At 51.5% G+C, this 16479-nt stretch overlaps 1 protein-coding gene across 1 annotated transcript; it reads right to left on the bottom strand.

Annotated features, from left to right (window-relative positions):
* Nucleotides 1-2690: 2690 nt before the first annotated feature.
* LSM14B (LSM family member 14B) lies at nt 2691-15438 on the bottom strand. The gene is made up of 10 exons (XM_086474901.1): nt 15311-15438; nt 10692-10855; nt 10205-10340; nt 9623-9739; nt 7637-7807; nt 7433-7510; nt 6250-6411; nt 5922-6075; nt 4079-4258; nt 2691-3724 (listed from the first exon to the last, which is right to left on the bottom strand). Exons 1-9 carry the CDS (start codon nt 15429-15431, stop codon nt 4087-4089), a joined length of 1275 nt encoding a protein of 424 aa, XP_086331027.1. The 5' UTR covers nt 15432-15438; the 3' UTR covers nt 2691-3724; nt 4079-4086.
* Between the last annotated feature and the right edge of the window lie 1041 nt (nt 15439-16479).

Here is a 16479-nt window from a genome sequence, read left to right as displayed (position 1 = left end):
ACACCAGGGCAGAGGGGCACGACGCAGGGCTTACCCAGCGCTGCAGGATCCAGCTGGTTCAGCGGGAAGCGCTGCTGCGTGAGTGCCCCGGGGGGGGGGGGATCTGCAGCCCTGCAGCTCCTGAGCGCCAACACCAAGGACAGCGAGTGGCCGGTACGAGGTGAAGCTCTGCTCCCCTTTCTCCTCTTGCAGTTACCCTCACGCTGCTGCCTCCGTACCTCCTACCCCCAGGAGGGTTTTACTCAGGGGCTGGTCGGGCCTGTTTGCTGGTCCCAGTCCCAGCAAGCGTGTGACCAGTTCTCTCTTCCCCGCGGCAGAGGGAGGTCGCTAACGTGCTAGAGGGGGCACAGAGACGTGCTGCTGGGCACCAGAGTCACTTTGCTCCCGAGAGGCAGGATCTGCTCTGTGCCACCTGCTCGCTGCACACATTAATGTGTATAACATAATAAACTTCAGCATCGATCAACCTGAAGGTCTCCGGTGACAACTGTTTGCTCAAATGCTTTAAAACCAGCCCAGGAGCTGTGAGGGGGAACAGGGAGTTTTATTTCAGAGAGGTATTTGCATTAGTGGTATCTCCACTGCCCAGTTCTGGGCCCTGAAAAGGCCTTTCCAGCCAATTCACCTGCCCTCAGAATCTCCGTGCTGCAAGGCTGACAGGGACAGTGCCCTGGTGACAACAGCCTGCACTCGGGGCCCTCCGTGACACGGAGAGGGCAGGGGTGGGGGCTGGATGGCCTGCACTGGCCCAGGCCAAGCTCTTGCTGCCCAGCTGCTCTGAAAGGAGGCGGGTACAGAGCAGAGCAGGCCTCATGCTGCGCAGGGGGCTGCAGGGCAGGCACCAGCCCCTCTATCCCCCATCTTAAAAATCATATTTTCTTCTTTCTTTCTTTTGTTCCTGAGGCTTTCTTTACCTTTCAATACAACCTTTAAGTTAAGCACAGTAAAGGGCCTTGCCCATCCTGTCTGCACTCCTAAGGGCATCTCTTCACTCCCAGCTTTCAGGGAAGAGGAAAGCTGGTCACCAGCTCTGCTGTGGTGCTTCGCATTGGCTTTTCCCCACGGAGAAGCCTCAAGTCCCTCCCACCCCTGAGCTCTCACTCCCAAGAGTCACAGGCACCCCTTTATTGCAAAAACTCCCCTAGTTGTACCCACCACGGGGTGGAACTGAAACAGCCCTCGAAAGCAGCTCTGGAGCCTGCTGCTGACAACCAACCTGTGGACAAAGCAAGACCCCGCTGGCAGCAGGAACAGGGAGGACCAAAAGCATCCCAGCACCCCGCAAGAGACCCCGAGGGTCCCCAGGGAGGCTGCTCAGGCCTGGGCTGGGCGGCTCCAGGTGCAGCCCTGCAGTACCTCCCGCCCCACGGCCGAGCTGTTGGCAGCCGAAAAGCGGGGGCAGAGAAGCACAGAGGAACCAAGGGCAGGAGAGCTGCGGCGCTGCCCCTGCTCAGGAGAGCGTTGGGCCGCAGCAGCTAGAGAAGCGAGTAGCTGGGACCTGCAGTGGTTTATCAGCCCTCGGAGGGGAATTTTGAAGTACAAAAGCCACGTTCAGGTCCCCGCACAAGTCGCCACCATCGTTCCCTCACTTTGGGAATCTCCCACCTGGAAGGCGACAGGGCTGGTTCCTGGTGGGGAACCAGCCCAGGGGCTGAGCTACAGCCCCCCCCGTGCCCTCACCCTGCTCCCTCCCGCCAGACCGAGCCAGGCACAGCGCTCAGCAAGGCTGGGACACGTCTGTAGTGCAATGACTACTGCAGCCTCAGTAGCGATAACTGCGTCTTATGTGTTAGAGCCGGGGCTTTACTGTCGAAACAAGGGGAACTACTGCCTTGAAAAGCAAGGGGCAGTATTACAGAGAAGTTCATGACTTCTCCCTTTGCCACAGCCACCTCGGACACGTCAGCTGGCTCTGCCAGTGCCATCCACCTTCACGCTTCAAGCCACACCGGCTGTTCTGCCAGCAGAACCCAGAGGTTCGCAGCAGCTTCCAAGGGAGCCGCTTCAGCACACACCGTGTTGCTGCAGGAGCCCGGATACCGAGGGCGTTGGTGGCTACTGACCAGCAGCACGGCCACCCAAACCAAGCTCTGGCCAAGCCCCACCAGCCCAGGGACTCTCGGCAGTCACACGGCGAGGTGTGCGGTTTGGGCAACACCAACACTCACTTGGCCAGTTCCCTCACAAGAGCAGGGGACAGCAGTGCCAAGGGGGGTCAGTGCCTGCACTGGGGGCTTCCAGCCCCTGTCAAACGCTCTGTAACGCTTCCCAGGGCTGCCAGAACTCCGCAGAGCGGCTTCCTCTGGCTTGGATTTGAGCCCTGCTCGGACAGACACCTGACAAGTTGTTTGGATTGATGTTACTGAGCCCTGTACAGAACAGAGGAGGGGGGAAACATTAAACATTTCCATGTTTATTATAATTACAATTTACATTACTCCAAAGAGCAGCCCCACTGCTATGTTCTAATTCTTAGCAATAAAGTCCTACAAAAATAAATCCAAGCTTTTACAGTAACCTAGGTCAATGCATAACTAAAAAAATTCTAGCTATGTAAGGGGTTCAGTCGTCAAGGTGCTTTTTCAACGAAATTCCCTACCAACGAAAAAAGGGACACATGCCTATAGCAATTTAACCCACTTATTCATGCAAACAAATGTAACCCCTCCCTCCCAGCCCCTCTCCCCACATACAGATTTTTAAAAACAAAAGAAAACCAACTAAACTATTTACAGTATGGGGGTATAGAGGAAACAAATGAAACATGCCCATCTGTTAAGCTTCATTACATGGACTCTCATCCCTAGTTCAACAAAAACATTCCATCGTGTTCCACCACAGTCTACTAGTGTACAGCGAGCTGCTGGCGTTCGGTACCACCCGCGAGCGAGGTACGAGCTGAGGGAAGCAGCCAGAGCTTCTCATCTCCTTCCCAGACAGTCAACTGCTGCCAAAAACTCCTCATTCCGAGCACTTGCCGCTCCTGTCCCGCCGAGGACACAGCACGCTGTCCCCCCACACCGCCCTGACCCCATAAGGGGTTCCAAGCCTGAGGAACACCCAGCACCCTCCAGCTCGAGGCTCTGCGGGAACCCGCGGTACCTCCACGCTCGTACCGGCCAACACACAGCTGTACAGTCATTTACACTACTACATGATCAACAATCCAGTATTCCCAAGTGACAATATACACAACTCCCCAGCACCAGGAATCCGTTCTTCCAGATACCAGTGCTGCCTCACACCTGCTGCTGCGACCAGGGAAACCAGCAGCACCAAAGGATCCATTTGGTTACTCAGAAAAACAAATTATAGCTGGTTTATTTCAAGTGAGCTTTGGTTCCATGTTAAAAACAGCATGATTTATCTTCTTCAGGGTTCAGAAAAGGAGTCTGACTTCAAGCTTACACTATAGCAGCCTTTGAGAGACCCAGAAAGAAGGACCATGTAAGTTAGTCTGCACTTAAAAAAAAACCAAACAAACCACAAACAAAAAAAAAAGACACCCTGAAGAAGGTACCCCTGAACACATTCCCTCTTCCAAAGAACATTCCAGCTGACAGTTGCTGGTCCAAAATAAGTCCAGAATAGAAGCAGTAGTACATGAAGTTCTGTCGCTTGAGCTGAGACAGTAAACAATATGAACCATTTTCCCACATTAGTGCAGCAGTTGGTTGTTTTCTTTCTATATACAGTTTCATCCCCTCAGGAGAGATGTTAGAACCTGTTCAGAAAAAGGGCAGAATTAGATTTGGTACCACAGGGACCTTCTCCCCAGAGAAAGAAAAGCAGCAAAGTTCACACCCATGAGTCAACTGAAATGTGCAGCAGGAGCCTCAGCTCAAACCAGCAGGTCCTGCTTCCCCAGCCAGAAGGGCAGCCCAAGAAATCAACAGAACCACCAACACACTCGCACGTTAAAACCACTCGTGTTTCCTTCTGCCACTTAGGTACGATAGGGAACAATTCTCGATATATCCATGAGACTGGAGAGCCACAGATGTGGCACAGACAGTTCAGGCAAGGAGGAGGAGACAAACCTGGCTCAGAGAGTATCGATTCTTGCGAAAACACTTGCCTCTGAAGTTACACTCTGCCAGTACCAGCTCTGTGAGTGGTTTGGTTTCGCCTTGCTGCTCCGCTGCCCCTTCCACCTCGAAATCCACCACGAAAGCTGCGGCCACGAAGGAACCGTCCGGACACACCGAACGTTTCTGTATTGAGCTTTCTTTCTTCAGCCCACGTGGTGCGCCTGGAACTGAACAAGACTGCGTTCAGAGCTAACATAAACGTTGAAGAGCCACCAACTCACGTAGCTGGGAAGCTGCAAGCACCCTATGTTGTTGAACTGAACCGCAACAAGAACCAGCTGCGGTGTACACGTGCCCTGCAGCTCCATTCCTCCGCTGAGCGTGGATGTGAAAGTGACAGCTGTCGGCTTCTGCAAGGCCTTTCATACTGGAGAAATAAAGATGGCCTAGAAAAGGGCTGGATGGCGGCTCACGGGCCCTTCCAACCCCGGCGGCTCACGGGCCCTTCCAACCCCGGCGGCTCACGGGCCCTTCCAACCCCGGCGGCTCACGGGCCCTTCCAACCCCGGCGGCTCACGGGCCCTTCCAACCCCGGCGGCTCACGGGCCCTTCCAACCCCGGCGGCTCACGGGCCCTTCCAACCCCGGCGGCTCACGGGCCCTTCCAACCCCGGCGGCTCACGGGCCCTTCCAACCCCGGCGGCTCACGGGCCCTTCCAACCCCGGCGGCTCACGGGCCCTTCCAACCCCGGCGGCTCACGGGCCCTTCCAACCCCGGCGGCTCACGGGCCCTTCCAACCCCGGCGGCTCACGGGCCCTTCCAACCCCGGCGGCTCACGGGCCCTTCCAACCCCGGCGGCTCACGGGCCCTTCCAACCCCGGCGGCTCACGGGCCCTTCCAACCCCGGCGGCTCACGGGCCCTTCCAACCCCGGCGGCTCACGGGCCCTTCCAACCCCGGCGGCTCACGGGCCCTTCCAACCCCGGCGGCTCACGGGCCCTTCCAACCCCGGCGGCTCACGGGCCCTTCCAACCCCGGCGGCTCACGGGCCCTTCCAACCCCGGCGGCTCACGGGCCCTTCCAACCCCGGCGGCTCACGGGCCCTTCCAACCCCGGCGGCTCACGGGCCCTTCCAACCCCGGCGGCTCACGGGCCCTTCCAACCCCGTCTTATTTTCTTGACAACCACAAACTCTTGACTCCGGTGAAGCTCTCCAGAAGCCCAGGAAGCCCTGTCACAGCTGAGGGTCTGCTACTGCTCCACAGGAGCAGCGCGTTCCTGCCTTGCCCTGAGCACCCCCCAGGGAGCGCCCGGAGGAAAGCTTCGCTAACGGGAAGCGGAGACACTGCCCAGGGAATCTCAGATACTGACACTGAAGGGATCTTTAAAGGTCTGACTTCACCAGGCAGTTGGGAACGAGCGTCAGCAGCGACAGATGAAGCTTTCCTGTAACATTCCCAACATTTAACTCAAAGTGTTTCCACAGACAGACCCGACCTCCGCTCTGCCCAGACTCTCTGCAAGCTGCACCACCTTCAGCGCAGCATGACCCTGACTCCTCCTCCCACAAACGAGGCAAGAAATTTGTTTAAAATCAATGGGTTCCAAGTCAGTACTGGGAAACTGAACTGGAAACTCCTGTATCATAGTTTGGACAAGTGTATCGGTATCAGTTGAAATCCTTGCTTTTTGTTTGACCCCACTGCATGAAGTTTGATTAATATCACTCCTGAGCCATCAAACGTGTGGCATTTACTCCCTCCTAAAGACTGTTTTTCTGACTTTCTTGCATTCTAAGATTTTTTTAAAGAATTACAGCACATGACACAGATTAGGTCTACAATTCTACACCTAAAGTTGCATTTAAAGCAAGCTTTTGGAAAACACTCACCTAGATTTCAGTTCTGAAGAAATGTTGTCAAAGAAAGACTTGGATTTATCATAATAGCAGTTGGGTCCCAGCAGGTCCTCCTCTGCATTACCGTCATTGTTTTGAGTTGCCACTCCAGGGTCCCCTTTTTCTTCCCCCGTCTCTGCTTTGTCATCTGAAGATAATGAAACGTATTACACTCCCCTGACGCATACGAAGAGCCATCTGTGCTCTTGCTCCCTCAAAGTCTGAGATGCTGCCACATGTAACCCTGCAGTTTCTCAGAAGGAGTTTGTCTATGCAGCGTTTACTACTAGCTCAGCAATTCATATTTAATGAAGTCACAAACCTTTAAAGTTTAGTTTCTTCTTGAATTCTTTATCAAGTTCCTCTCTGTTGAACTGAGCATTTGCACTTTCAAAGTCAAAGTCACCTTCAAACTTTATTGTATTTTCCTTCACAGTAGTTGATCTGTTTTGTCCTCTAGAACGGTTTCTGGTTCTCCTGTTTCCTGAAAGCAGGAGAGTTTAAACACTTGGTAACGCACAGGGAGGTTAAATGACTTGCTCAAGACCAGAGGAAACCAGGGTTAGAACTCAGGAGTTTCTGGCTTCCAGTCCTGTGGTTAGGCCACACCTCTTTGAAAGTAACTTCTGAGCTTGGCTGTAGAAGACACATTACAGCAACACTTTAACTTTCTCAAAAGCATTCCTGGATGTTGTCAGTCTCACATTAAGGCACAGTATACCCAACTGCCCTTCCTTCCAAGGAGCAGAGGCAATCAGAACGAGTACCATACCAAGAAAAGCTGATGGAAGCAGGGAAAACTCTTTCCTGTCTGTTATTCACCTGCAAGCGTGGCACTGTAATTAGTCTCCAAACGCTTCATGATCGCAAAGAGAAGCAGGTCACTGGTTTCAGAAAATCCACCCAAGCCTCTCTACCCACAAAGGGAGCTTGTCCTTTGTAGAGTTCCTGGTTTCCCACTGAGACACTATCAACTCCTTTTTGGAAAAAAGTGATAACCCCTTCTACCCTGCTGCCCCCAGGCAAATAAGACCTGACAGTCTGAGGTTTCCTGCCTTTGCTCATTTTGCTTGGGCAGAACTATGCATTTGAATCCAATTTCACTTTCTTGTGATCCATGCTTAAACTGCCGCCTCGAGACAGGACCTCTGCTCTATGGAAGCAAGGGCTCCATAGCTCCTCTCAGTTGTAAGAGCTCTGGAAATCCTTCAACAGGCTGCCCTTCCCAGCAAAAATACTTCAGACAAATCTAGCTGCTGCTGCCAACTCATAGCATCAATTTTTATAACGTCCCTTCAAGTTACTAGAAAGGGACTACAACTCTGTTCTGAGTGGGATGTCCTGAACTTCTGTGACTTCAGAACCTACTTTGTTAGGGAAGCATCTCTGGATGCCCTTATCAAGCTTTGTTTTGCTCTCAACCTTCTGTCCAGGAATCCTTCACTGAAGTTAACGATATTTGCCTTTATCAGCTAATGTGACTGTTCAGTGTCAGGTTAACCTACCCGATCTTCTCCTTTGAGGTCTTCTGTTCTCATCATTCACCTGCCCTTGGGTTTGCACAGGTGCTGACTGAACTGTATCTACTGAACAAGAAGGACAGACTTAGTAAAGGCGCCCAAGCACAAACCCAGAACATTTCGCCTCGCTAGACGCCTCTGCAGGCGGCTCCAACGCAGCCCCTGGCAGGCGAGGCGGCGCACACGTACCGGTGGGCTTGCTGGTGCCCGGGGGAACTTGCCGTCCGTTGCGCTGAACCCCCGGCGCGACTTTCACCGGGGGCGGCTTTTGTGAGTTCATGTTGTCAACTGGGCCGGTCTGAACAGCCTGCTCTACCATGGGGCTTTTGCGGACTGGGTGAAGAGAAGGAAAGCCAGCACCTGGAAAAAACCCCAGTGACTAAGTGCCTCTTGGCAACTGGGCCAACGCTATCCAACCCTACCCGCTTCTACGGAGAAACCGTTTGGTCAAGAATTACTCAAAGCCTCGAGTGTTTATCGTTAACACGCTACGTTTGAGTGGCACATACACCAGGTAAGGCACCACTGCCATACAGGTCATGGCTCTCAAATCCAGAGCCTGAAAAATCAGGAAATCTAGCCCTTTATTTCTTAAGCCAAGTTAGACACATATTAGATAAGTAAGCCAGGTCAGTCTCTTAGACAGTTTATACCAAAATCTAATTTCTAGGTGTATCCTTGGTTATGTAGGATTTTACTTTACAGAATACTTTAAATCAGAAGCAAAAATCCACCATTTTGAAACCGCTCAAGAAAGCTTCCCCACTTTGTCAAAAAAAGATTTCGCAGCAAAAGCTTAAACCACCTCGACTCCATCCCATTTTGTAAGCCGCTTTTAGAAGTCCTTCAACTTCATTGCTTATTGTTAGCTTTCAGACAAAGAAAACCTGAAACCAGACCAGGATCTCAAAGTTACCCTTTTAAATTCCTTCTTGGTCAAGGCCAAAGTGTTACCAAGACTTCTGTTGCTCTTCCATCCAGGCTTATTTATTCACACTACAAAACATGTAAATACTTTTCATGGTTTGGTATACCTTACACCAATTATATTAAAAAGTGACAGTCTTCAGTACTCAGAAGAAACACTGCATTCTAGATTTAATTAGAAGTTCTGGAGTACTACAGGTTTATGTAGTTATGCGTAAGAACTGCTTGGAAGCGAACTTTAACTGAATATACTTAAAGAGCAAGAAAAGTGAGAAGCTCAAGAGTACACACAAACCAAGCCACTGACACTTCTGGGTCACCCAAGTCCACATGAGACATACCCAGTAGGTAACATCATGCAGGTTCCCAGTTAATGTACACCTGGAAAACTTGCAAGGAAGACAGACACATCCTAAGGATTATTCAGGAGGACAAAGCTGCTGTGCAAGTTTAGCATGAGAGAACTTCAAAGCTCAGCCAGAACATTGAGGGAGTATGTACAGATAGATGGCCAAAACCAGAGAGTAAGTAAAAACAGTTTCATGCCAACACAAGCAGACATGCTTAAAAGCTAAAAACAGATGAAATGAATTACCATGTTTAAACGCAGGCTGCGCCTGGTCTCTCTGCTCTGAGGACGGTCAGTCTAGTATCTCTACTCAACCTCCTTTAAAAGCTTTTACACATAGAAGCGAGCACCCAGAACTATGTTATCTCAGCTTACCACAACTCAGAAATTGCTTACTGTTAGTCATGCTTTACTAATTGGGAGTCTTGACAAGGTACTACGCCCCACCATGCATGAAATCTATCCTGATGGTTCCTCAATTACAGCAATACTCCTGAATTTTCTGTTAATCTAGGTCTCTAACAGCAAGGCCACCCACAATTTCAGCACTGTGCTTGTCCTTCCAAGAAAGGCTAACTAATTCCTCACCCAGTCCCTAAGGTGACACATGTTCCTGGGTAGGATGCAGCACATTAACGCCCCTGAACCTCAGCCCTCTCCTCATACTTACACAAGAAGATCTGCTGTCCTGCACTTTTTCTTTCTCCTGTCTCTCTAACTGATACTTCTAGGACAGGAGGAATACTTCATGTAATGAAAGGCAAAAATAGCTGAGAACAAACTAGTTCTACTAGCATTACCCATATAAACACTATCATTCTAGGAGGGGTTAACAAGAACAGTGTTTGCAAGTGCCATGCAGTTCTTCCAAATATCTGGAGTCCTCAAACTGCTGTTACCCTTGGAAGAGAGCTGATGGGGCTCTGAAGACATGTCAGGCTCTGAAACAGGTTGTGGAGACGGAGAAGAACTAGGGCTGGAAGCAGCTGCTGATGCTGGAGGGCTTACCAATTTCTCTGAAGAGATAGAGGGAAGAAGAGAAAGCAAAGATACATGGATAAGATACAAAGTAGTGAAACATCTGAAGGACTTGGAAAGAGATACAAGAATCTCTAGAACAGCATCAGAGCGGCTCATTTACAGTCCTCTCTGGGAATACAAGTTCTTTTTACACGTGGTGTATATGTAAGGTCTGTTAGGTTAGAAATGAACTGGCCTCAACTGTCAGGTATTCACATCACTTTCAGAAACTTCAGCTATTGAGTGTCTGTCCTGTGTATGTGCACATGTGCGTGTGTGTGCATGTGTGTGCGTGCAAGTCTAAGCAAAACACACGCCTCCTTACAATAAGGTCTTGCACAAAGTTGTCGCTGCAGCCTGACAGTTGCTAAGGGATTCGGTATTAGTCGCTGTTAATTGGTTTCACAGTAGCTGCATACAAGGACCGTACCTTTATTCTAGGAAGCAAAGTTTTTACTTACCTAAACCTAAGGAAGCTGCGTACTGCTGGCTAAGCAAAGAGCTGGCAGCAAACTGGCTGTAAGGTGGCATACCTCTAAACGGGCTGTAAGGCACATGTGGCTGAAAGGATGATGTAGAGGCAGAGCCCAGCGAAGACTGTAACAAGACAAAGTACATTTCCATTTACAGCATCCAGAAGTAACTGGCATTGGCAGTGATTCTCTACTTCACATACTGCATTACTAAAGCTTAAGTAAAGACTGAGAAGGGTTAGTTGACCTCTTTATCATTTTCCTGCATTCTCAGCTAGGTAACCTAACTCTGGGTTTTGTTGACCAAAATCTGCTGCTATTCTAAACATTACAAGGAAATTCAGGATGCTTCAAACAATCTGAAGATTCCTGGAGACACTTACTGGCCTTCATTTTTATAACTTTATACCAAAATGCAATCCTTTATCATCAGCATTTTATCACAGCTTTCTATCAACACTCCAGGCGAACTTACCTGAACAATGGCAGGATCTTGTGGCAGAGTATGTTGAGCTTTTGGAGGTTCACAGACAGTGATGTCTTTGATGTCACTTCCTCGAAAAATAATATATTCATAGATTTCTTCCCTTGGAGGAGCAGGTCTGTCTGTGGGCCGGTCTTCAGTACCAAAGGATCGCACTTCAGCATTAAAAACATTACTATTAGTCATATAATATGTTTTTATTTTTACTATTCTTGCAGCATTGTGCAAATTAAGATTTATACAATTAAAAAGTACTCTTGTAATACTTGCCAATTGTAACAACAAAAACCCAACAGGTTACCTCCAAAACCCTGAATCTCCTTATCACACACATCTGCTCCCTCGAACACCAACTTTTTCAGCAGCCTGCATAAACAGTTTTGTTTACATCAAGCTGTGAAGGTAAAGACCATAGACCAGCTGGAGTGAAGAATCCTACTCCAAACCCGAGGACTTCCCCCACAGCGCTGTGCTGCCATATTCCCTTCCCTCCCCAGCACCTGTCCCATGTAGCCATTCAGCTCGCGACAACTGCCACTGCAACAGACACTGGGAGAGGCCCCTGAAGCAGCAGGGGAAAAATCTTGGAAGGCTTTAGAGCTCAAATTTGCACCTTTGGCTTCATGTATTTATTACACAGGTAGAGGTGAAGTTTTATCAATGACAAGAGCTTCCTATTAAAATTCTCTCTACTCCGTGCCGCTGGTTTTATGATTAATATTCCACTGACTACAAAGCAAGCTTTTAGCGATAAATCTAAAACCTCAGTGCTTACCGAGGCTTTACTGAGTCCCTGCTATCAGAACACTTGAGCAGGTACTAACCAGTGCTGTTCCACATTAGAGTGGAAAAGAGGCTGCAGCTGACTGTGGCAGCTACCAGGTAGAAGCATAAATTAATTTGAGCCATTAAACAAGAAGTCAGACTCAGACTTACTGGGTTGTTAGTGCAGGAAAACAGGTACCAGTTACATCACAAACACACAACAGCTTGAAATGGGCCAGAGAATGAGCGTGGTCTACACGTATAGAGATTTTTTTCGGCTGCAAGTTAGCAAAGCTCATCAAGTTTACTAGTCTAGTTGTTTTCTGTCCTCATGAAGCTTGGCCAGTTCAGCTAAGCACCAGCACATACTGGTTTGGTGTACACTTTCTGCCAATAGAAGAATTCTGTATTTGGAGTTGCATCAATTGCTTCCAACAGGTTACCACAGACATGCACCACCTCTCTGCCTGGACATGCCACAACTCCTGCAGTACCCTTACACCCTTACAAATTACACCCTTCACAGACCTCTCACAGGCACCTGCCATGTCACAGTCTGTGGTGATGTGCCAGCCAGCTGCCACTCCCACTGCACAGCCAGCAAGGTATAAGCAGACAGCCCTGTCACATGGGTGATAGGGGACGGGGAGCACCACAGCTTCCCCAGAAAGAGGGCAGCAAAAAGTGGATCCACTCGGCCCCAGTGCTGAGCATCCCTGGTGTACCATACTCGCTTACTAGGAGCATTGATGGTTGTAGACAGGGCTGCTCATCAAGAGTCCTGCTCTAGAGACAAAAGCTGTATCCAGGCAGTTTCCCCCACCGAGCAGCAGTCAGTGCTGCAAGCAGCCTTCGCCTCTGTTCAACACATCCGCGAGCTCACTAGCAGCTGTAAGCTCCAGGTACAGCAGGTCAGTACCAAACTTTGTCCCTATCACACTGATGCCATTTAGCACCTCAGCTTACACCTAACTGGAAGGGAATCTTAACTGGTACAAGGACAAGCTGTCAGTCACTTCCTTTGAATGACCATCTTGCACTAGTTCCTAGGGTACATAACTTCTCCAAGTGACTTTAGAGCTCCAGCTGGTGTTTGATCCTATTACAGCTGTAACCTAGTAAAGTAGAAGCAGATGATAAACTGAAAGCAATGCTTGTGACCTTTCAGACATGAACCGTACCACTGATATCCCTGCTCAAGGTTAGATTATTGCTGCACACAGCCCATAGCAAGACATACTCAAGCTACCCAGAGACTACTGCAGAATCCCACAGTTAGCTTGGAAAGCACCACATCTTCTCTGACCACTGGGATGAGCCTGTCAGCTTCCACATGGAGAAACCCATGACCTGCAAAGCCCAAAGCTGTCCAGGCAGTCTCTCAGCTGGTTGGTCCCAAGATTTCTAACTAAAAAGGTAGAAAAAACATGCCCTTGTTGTAGACAAAACATTTGAGAGGGCTCTAGGAGTTAAGCATGCCTGCCTCTGCATCTGAAGTGTTTAATGGTTTCTGGCTTTAAGTTTCCGAGGAGGCCCGAAGGGCTGTCTCCCACGAAGAGCTACAGTGACTATTATTGTTTACAGATGAACAGGAGACAAACCCCACACCACGCTGCAGCCAGCATTTTACAATAGTTTGTACTCATGCGTAGGGGTCTGTTGAACTAGACTTCTGAAGGGTCAGGAAGCATTACAAGAGTGACTGGATGTCTGGGAAGCAGAGCTTACATGGATGTGTTGAGATTTAACAGGAACCAAACACAGATCAATTGAAGTTAGCACTGCTTTGAGTAAGAGGCTGAGCCAGATTCCTTCCTGAGGTCTCTTTCAATATAAATTTTTCTTTATATCACTCAGATGTTAAAGTCAAGAGAACAGCACTTTACATACTGAAGTTGTCTGAGCCTCAAACAGTGGCATCTAGGGGTTAATAAGAATTTACTAGCTATCTGGACAACTTCACCTGCATGTCAATAAGTCATGGTTCTTCTAACCCTTCAGAGATCAAGTGTTTTAAACCCCAGTACCCCCCAAGCACAGGGTTGAGACTGCTGTCCCCAACTTCACCATTGTTGCCATGTTCATAATTCTGACACTTATTTTGATATAAAGTTTCTAAATGTGAAAAACCCTCTGAGCTAAAATGAAAAGCAGGGTGTGTAGTGTTAAGTTTACACAGAAGCACTTTAAGTGGGGGAAAAATGTATTGTCTATTGTACAACTACTTCTTAGGCATTCCAGTTCATCAAAATTGAACATAGAGACCAATAAATACGAGAACCGCCAGAATTCTTACACAGAGCATGTACTTTCTCACACCATAAAGCACTTTAATCACATACGCCTTTGAAATAGACCACTTAAGCTCTGAAGAAGCAAGTGCTATGTGGAAGCCAGAATTATGTGAGAAACCATTTCTGCTTGCTGCAGGGTAAAGGTGAAGACCTTCCTGCACATGTAGTAAAGGAATTGCATCCTTCTCACTACCTCTCACTTACTTTGAGTGATACACTAACATAAACAGCTCCCTTTGTAATTTAAACAAACAGATCCATCCCTAGGAAAAAAGGGAACATGTGAAAACTCACAATTTTAACTTCAGAATATACACTCATAGATGTCAAGTGCTCATGTCCAGCATTACACAAACATCATTACACTGAATAAATACTGTGGCACAGGCTGCCTTTAGGATAGTTGAGAATCAGGCAAGCGAGGTCTTGTGCCAGCAAATAGCCTTTCAAAACAAAAGATGTTTGGTTTGTGGACAATCCCGATGCTGAAGGCAATGAAGAAGGTATGAACTTCCCAGAACAAGGAAGGACAAAACTGAGGGAAAGAAAAAGCTGATGCACATTAGCTGGAGTAGCCAAGCTGGACATTAAAAGCAGTCCAGAAATAAGGTCTCGTTTGAGAGACTAAACAAGACAGGACAGGTTTTTCTGAGTGTGAATACGGGAGATCCCAGCACAGGTGACAACTGAATCCAAATGACACCATTTAAGTAGAAGATAAAGATCACTATTTCTACAGGGAAACAAGATGTTACGCCTTGGTGAGCAGCCTGCAAGGTAGGAAGAGCCAGGGCAGACACCCCACAGCGCTCTGTACACAAGCTCTCACCCTCTTCACCTGAGCAGAGTCCAGTTATTGATCACGAAAGGAACAAAGGCACATCAACAGCAACTCTGTTTTCCCCAGCACCGGCCTGGGGCCCTGCTCAAGCCAAGCACCGAGATACTGTCGGGCGTCCACGTACAGACCGGAGAGGAAAACCAAACCATGAACAGAGATACAGACCATCACCTTTCTGGCTCTGACTTACTGCTGTAAGAGGAGCCAGCATTGCTGGCAGCTCCTTATCCTCTTCAGGGGACTGGGAAGTTCCCGTGAAAAACCAAGGGCTCCTCAGCATCCCGGGCCCTGCCTGCCCCGAAGCGCCCCTCCGGGGAGGCACGGCAAGCCCCCGCCACGGCCCGCGCCCGTCCCCGCGTCGCGGAGCGGCCTCACAAATGCTGACTCACGGAAAGCCAGCAGCGCCGAAGGCACGGGGCTCCAACCCCGCCGCCCCCCCAGCTCCCCGCACCCCCGGCCCGCAAGGACGGACGAGCCGCCGGCCCCGCCGCAGCCCCTCAGGGCGGGCGGGCTCCGGCCGCCACTCGCCCAGGCCAGGCTCATTGTTCAGGGGACGGAGGCGGCGGGCGAGGCGGGCGGGCGGCCCCCCGCACCCCCTCAGCGAGCGCCGGGCCGCGGCGGCGCCGTCACAGCCAGCCTAGGCCTGCCCGCACCGCCCCCCCCCTCCTCCTCCTCCTCCTCGCCGGTAGGGCCCCGCCGCGCCGCCTCACCCTTGGCCAGCGCCACGGTGGAGTTCTCGGTGTCGATGGTGTAGAGGATGCCCTCATAGCGGATCTGCGCCTTGGAGATCAGGCTGATCTTGCTGCCGATGTAGGGGGTCCCCGAACTCATGGCGGCAGCGGCGCCGCTGGGCCGGGCTGAGGGGAAGGAGGGAGGGCGGGAGGAGGCCGCGCGGGTCGCCGCACCGCCGCGCGTAGCCGCCGCGCCCGCCCACGCACACTGCGGAGCCGGGAGCCCCGCCGCGCCCGCCTTATATAGGGCGGAGGGAGACGGGCTGTGAGGGGTGGTGTTGGGGGGGTGGGCGCCAGGGCGGGGGCGTGCTGCGGCCCCGCCGCGCATGCGCCGCCGCCGCCGCCTGCTATTGACCAGACGGGAGACGGGGTCAGACGCGGAGGGAAGGGAGGGGGGTGAGGAGGGGGGGGAAGCCCGGGGCCTGCGTCACGTGACCAGCCCAGGCGCGGGTGCCACGTGCGCTGAGGGCGGGGCGGGGCGGGGCGAGAGCTCGCGCCCTTCCCGCGCAGCCCCGCAGCAGCCGCCGCCGCCGCGGCTGAGGGGAGAGCGGGGGGCGGGCCCCGCCCCGCGGCGGGTAGCGGCAGGGCCGGGCCGGGCCGGGCCACTGACACGGTCGAGCTGTGTGTCACTGCCCGCTCTCCCGTGTGACAAGCGATTTTGTCACATAACGCGGCGGGGGGGGTGCGGGGGAATCGCCTTCCCCCTCCGCCGCCCCCCCCCCCCCCCCCGGCCCCGCCGAGCCGAGCCGGGCTTTGAGGGGCAGCTTTTCCCGCCCTGAGAGCCGCCCGCCGCCTCGCCTCGCCCTGCTCCCCGCCAGCCCCCCCCCAGCCCCGGGGTGCTGCGAGGCTGCTCCGGGGTTTCCCGCGGACGCCCGCCGCCTCAAGGCGCAGCAGCGCCGTGACGAGAACAGGAATGGCTGCCTCCTGCCCGAGCCCCTTTTCTTCCCTCCGGTGCCGTGGCAGTGGAAGAAAGAGCACGGTTTGGTGCTGGCAGAGGCCTTGGTGCATGCCGGGGGCCTGCCCGGTGAGGCGTAACACCGGGCCTTTGTTCAGCAGGCGAGGCGGGATGTCCCCGGTGCACTGATGGCGGCAAGGCACGTCGTGGCAGAGGGACCACAATGCTAGGCCGCAGCTGGAGAATGAATCTT

The sequence above is a fragment of the Leptosomus discolor genome, chromosome 17, assembly GCF_034619465.1.
Source record: "Leptosomus discolor isolate bLepDis1 chromosome 17, bLepDis1.hap2, whole genome shotgun sequence".
NCBI lineage: Eukaryota > Metazoa > Chordata > Aves > Leptosomiformes > Leptosomidae > Leptosomus > Leptosomus discolor.
This window is presented reverse-complemented; position numbering and strand designations above follow the sequence as displayed.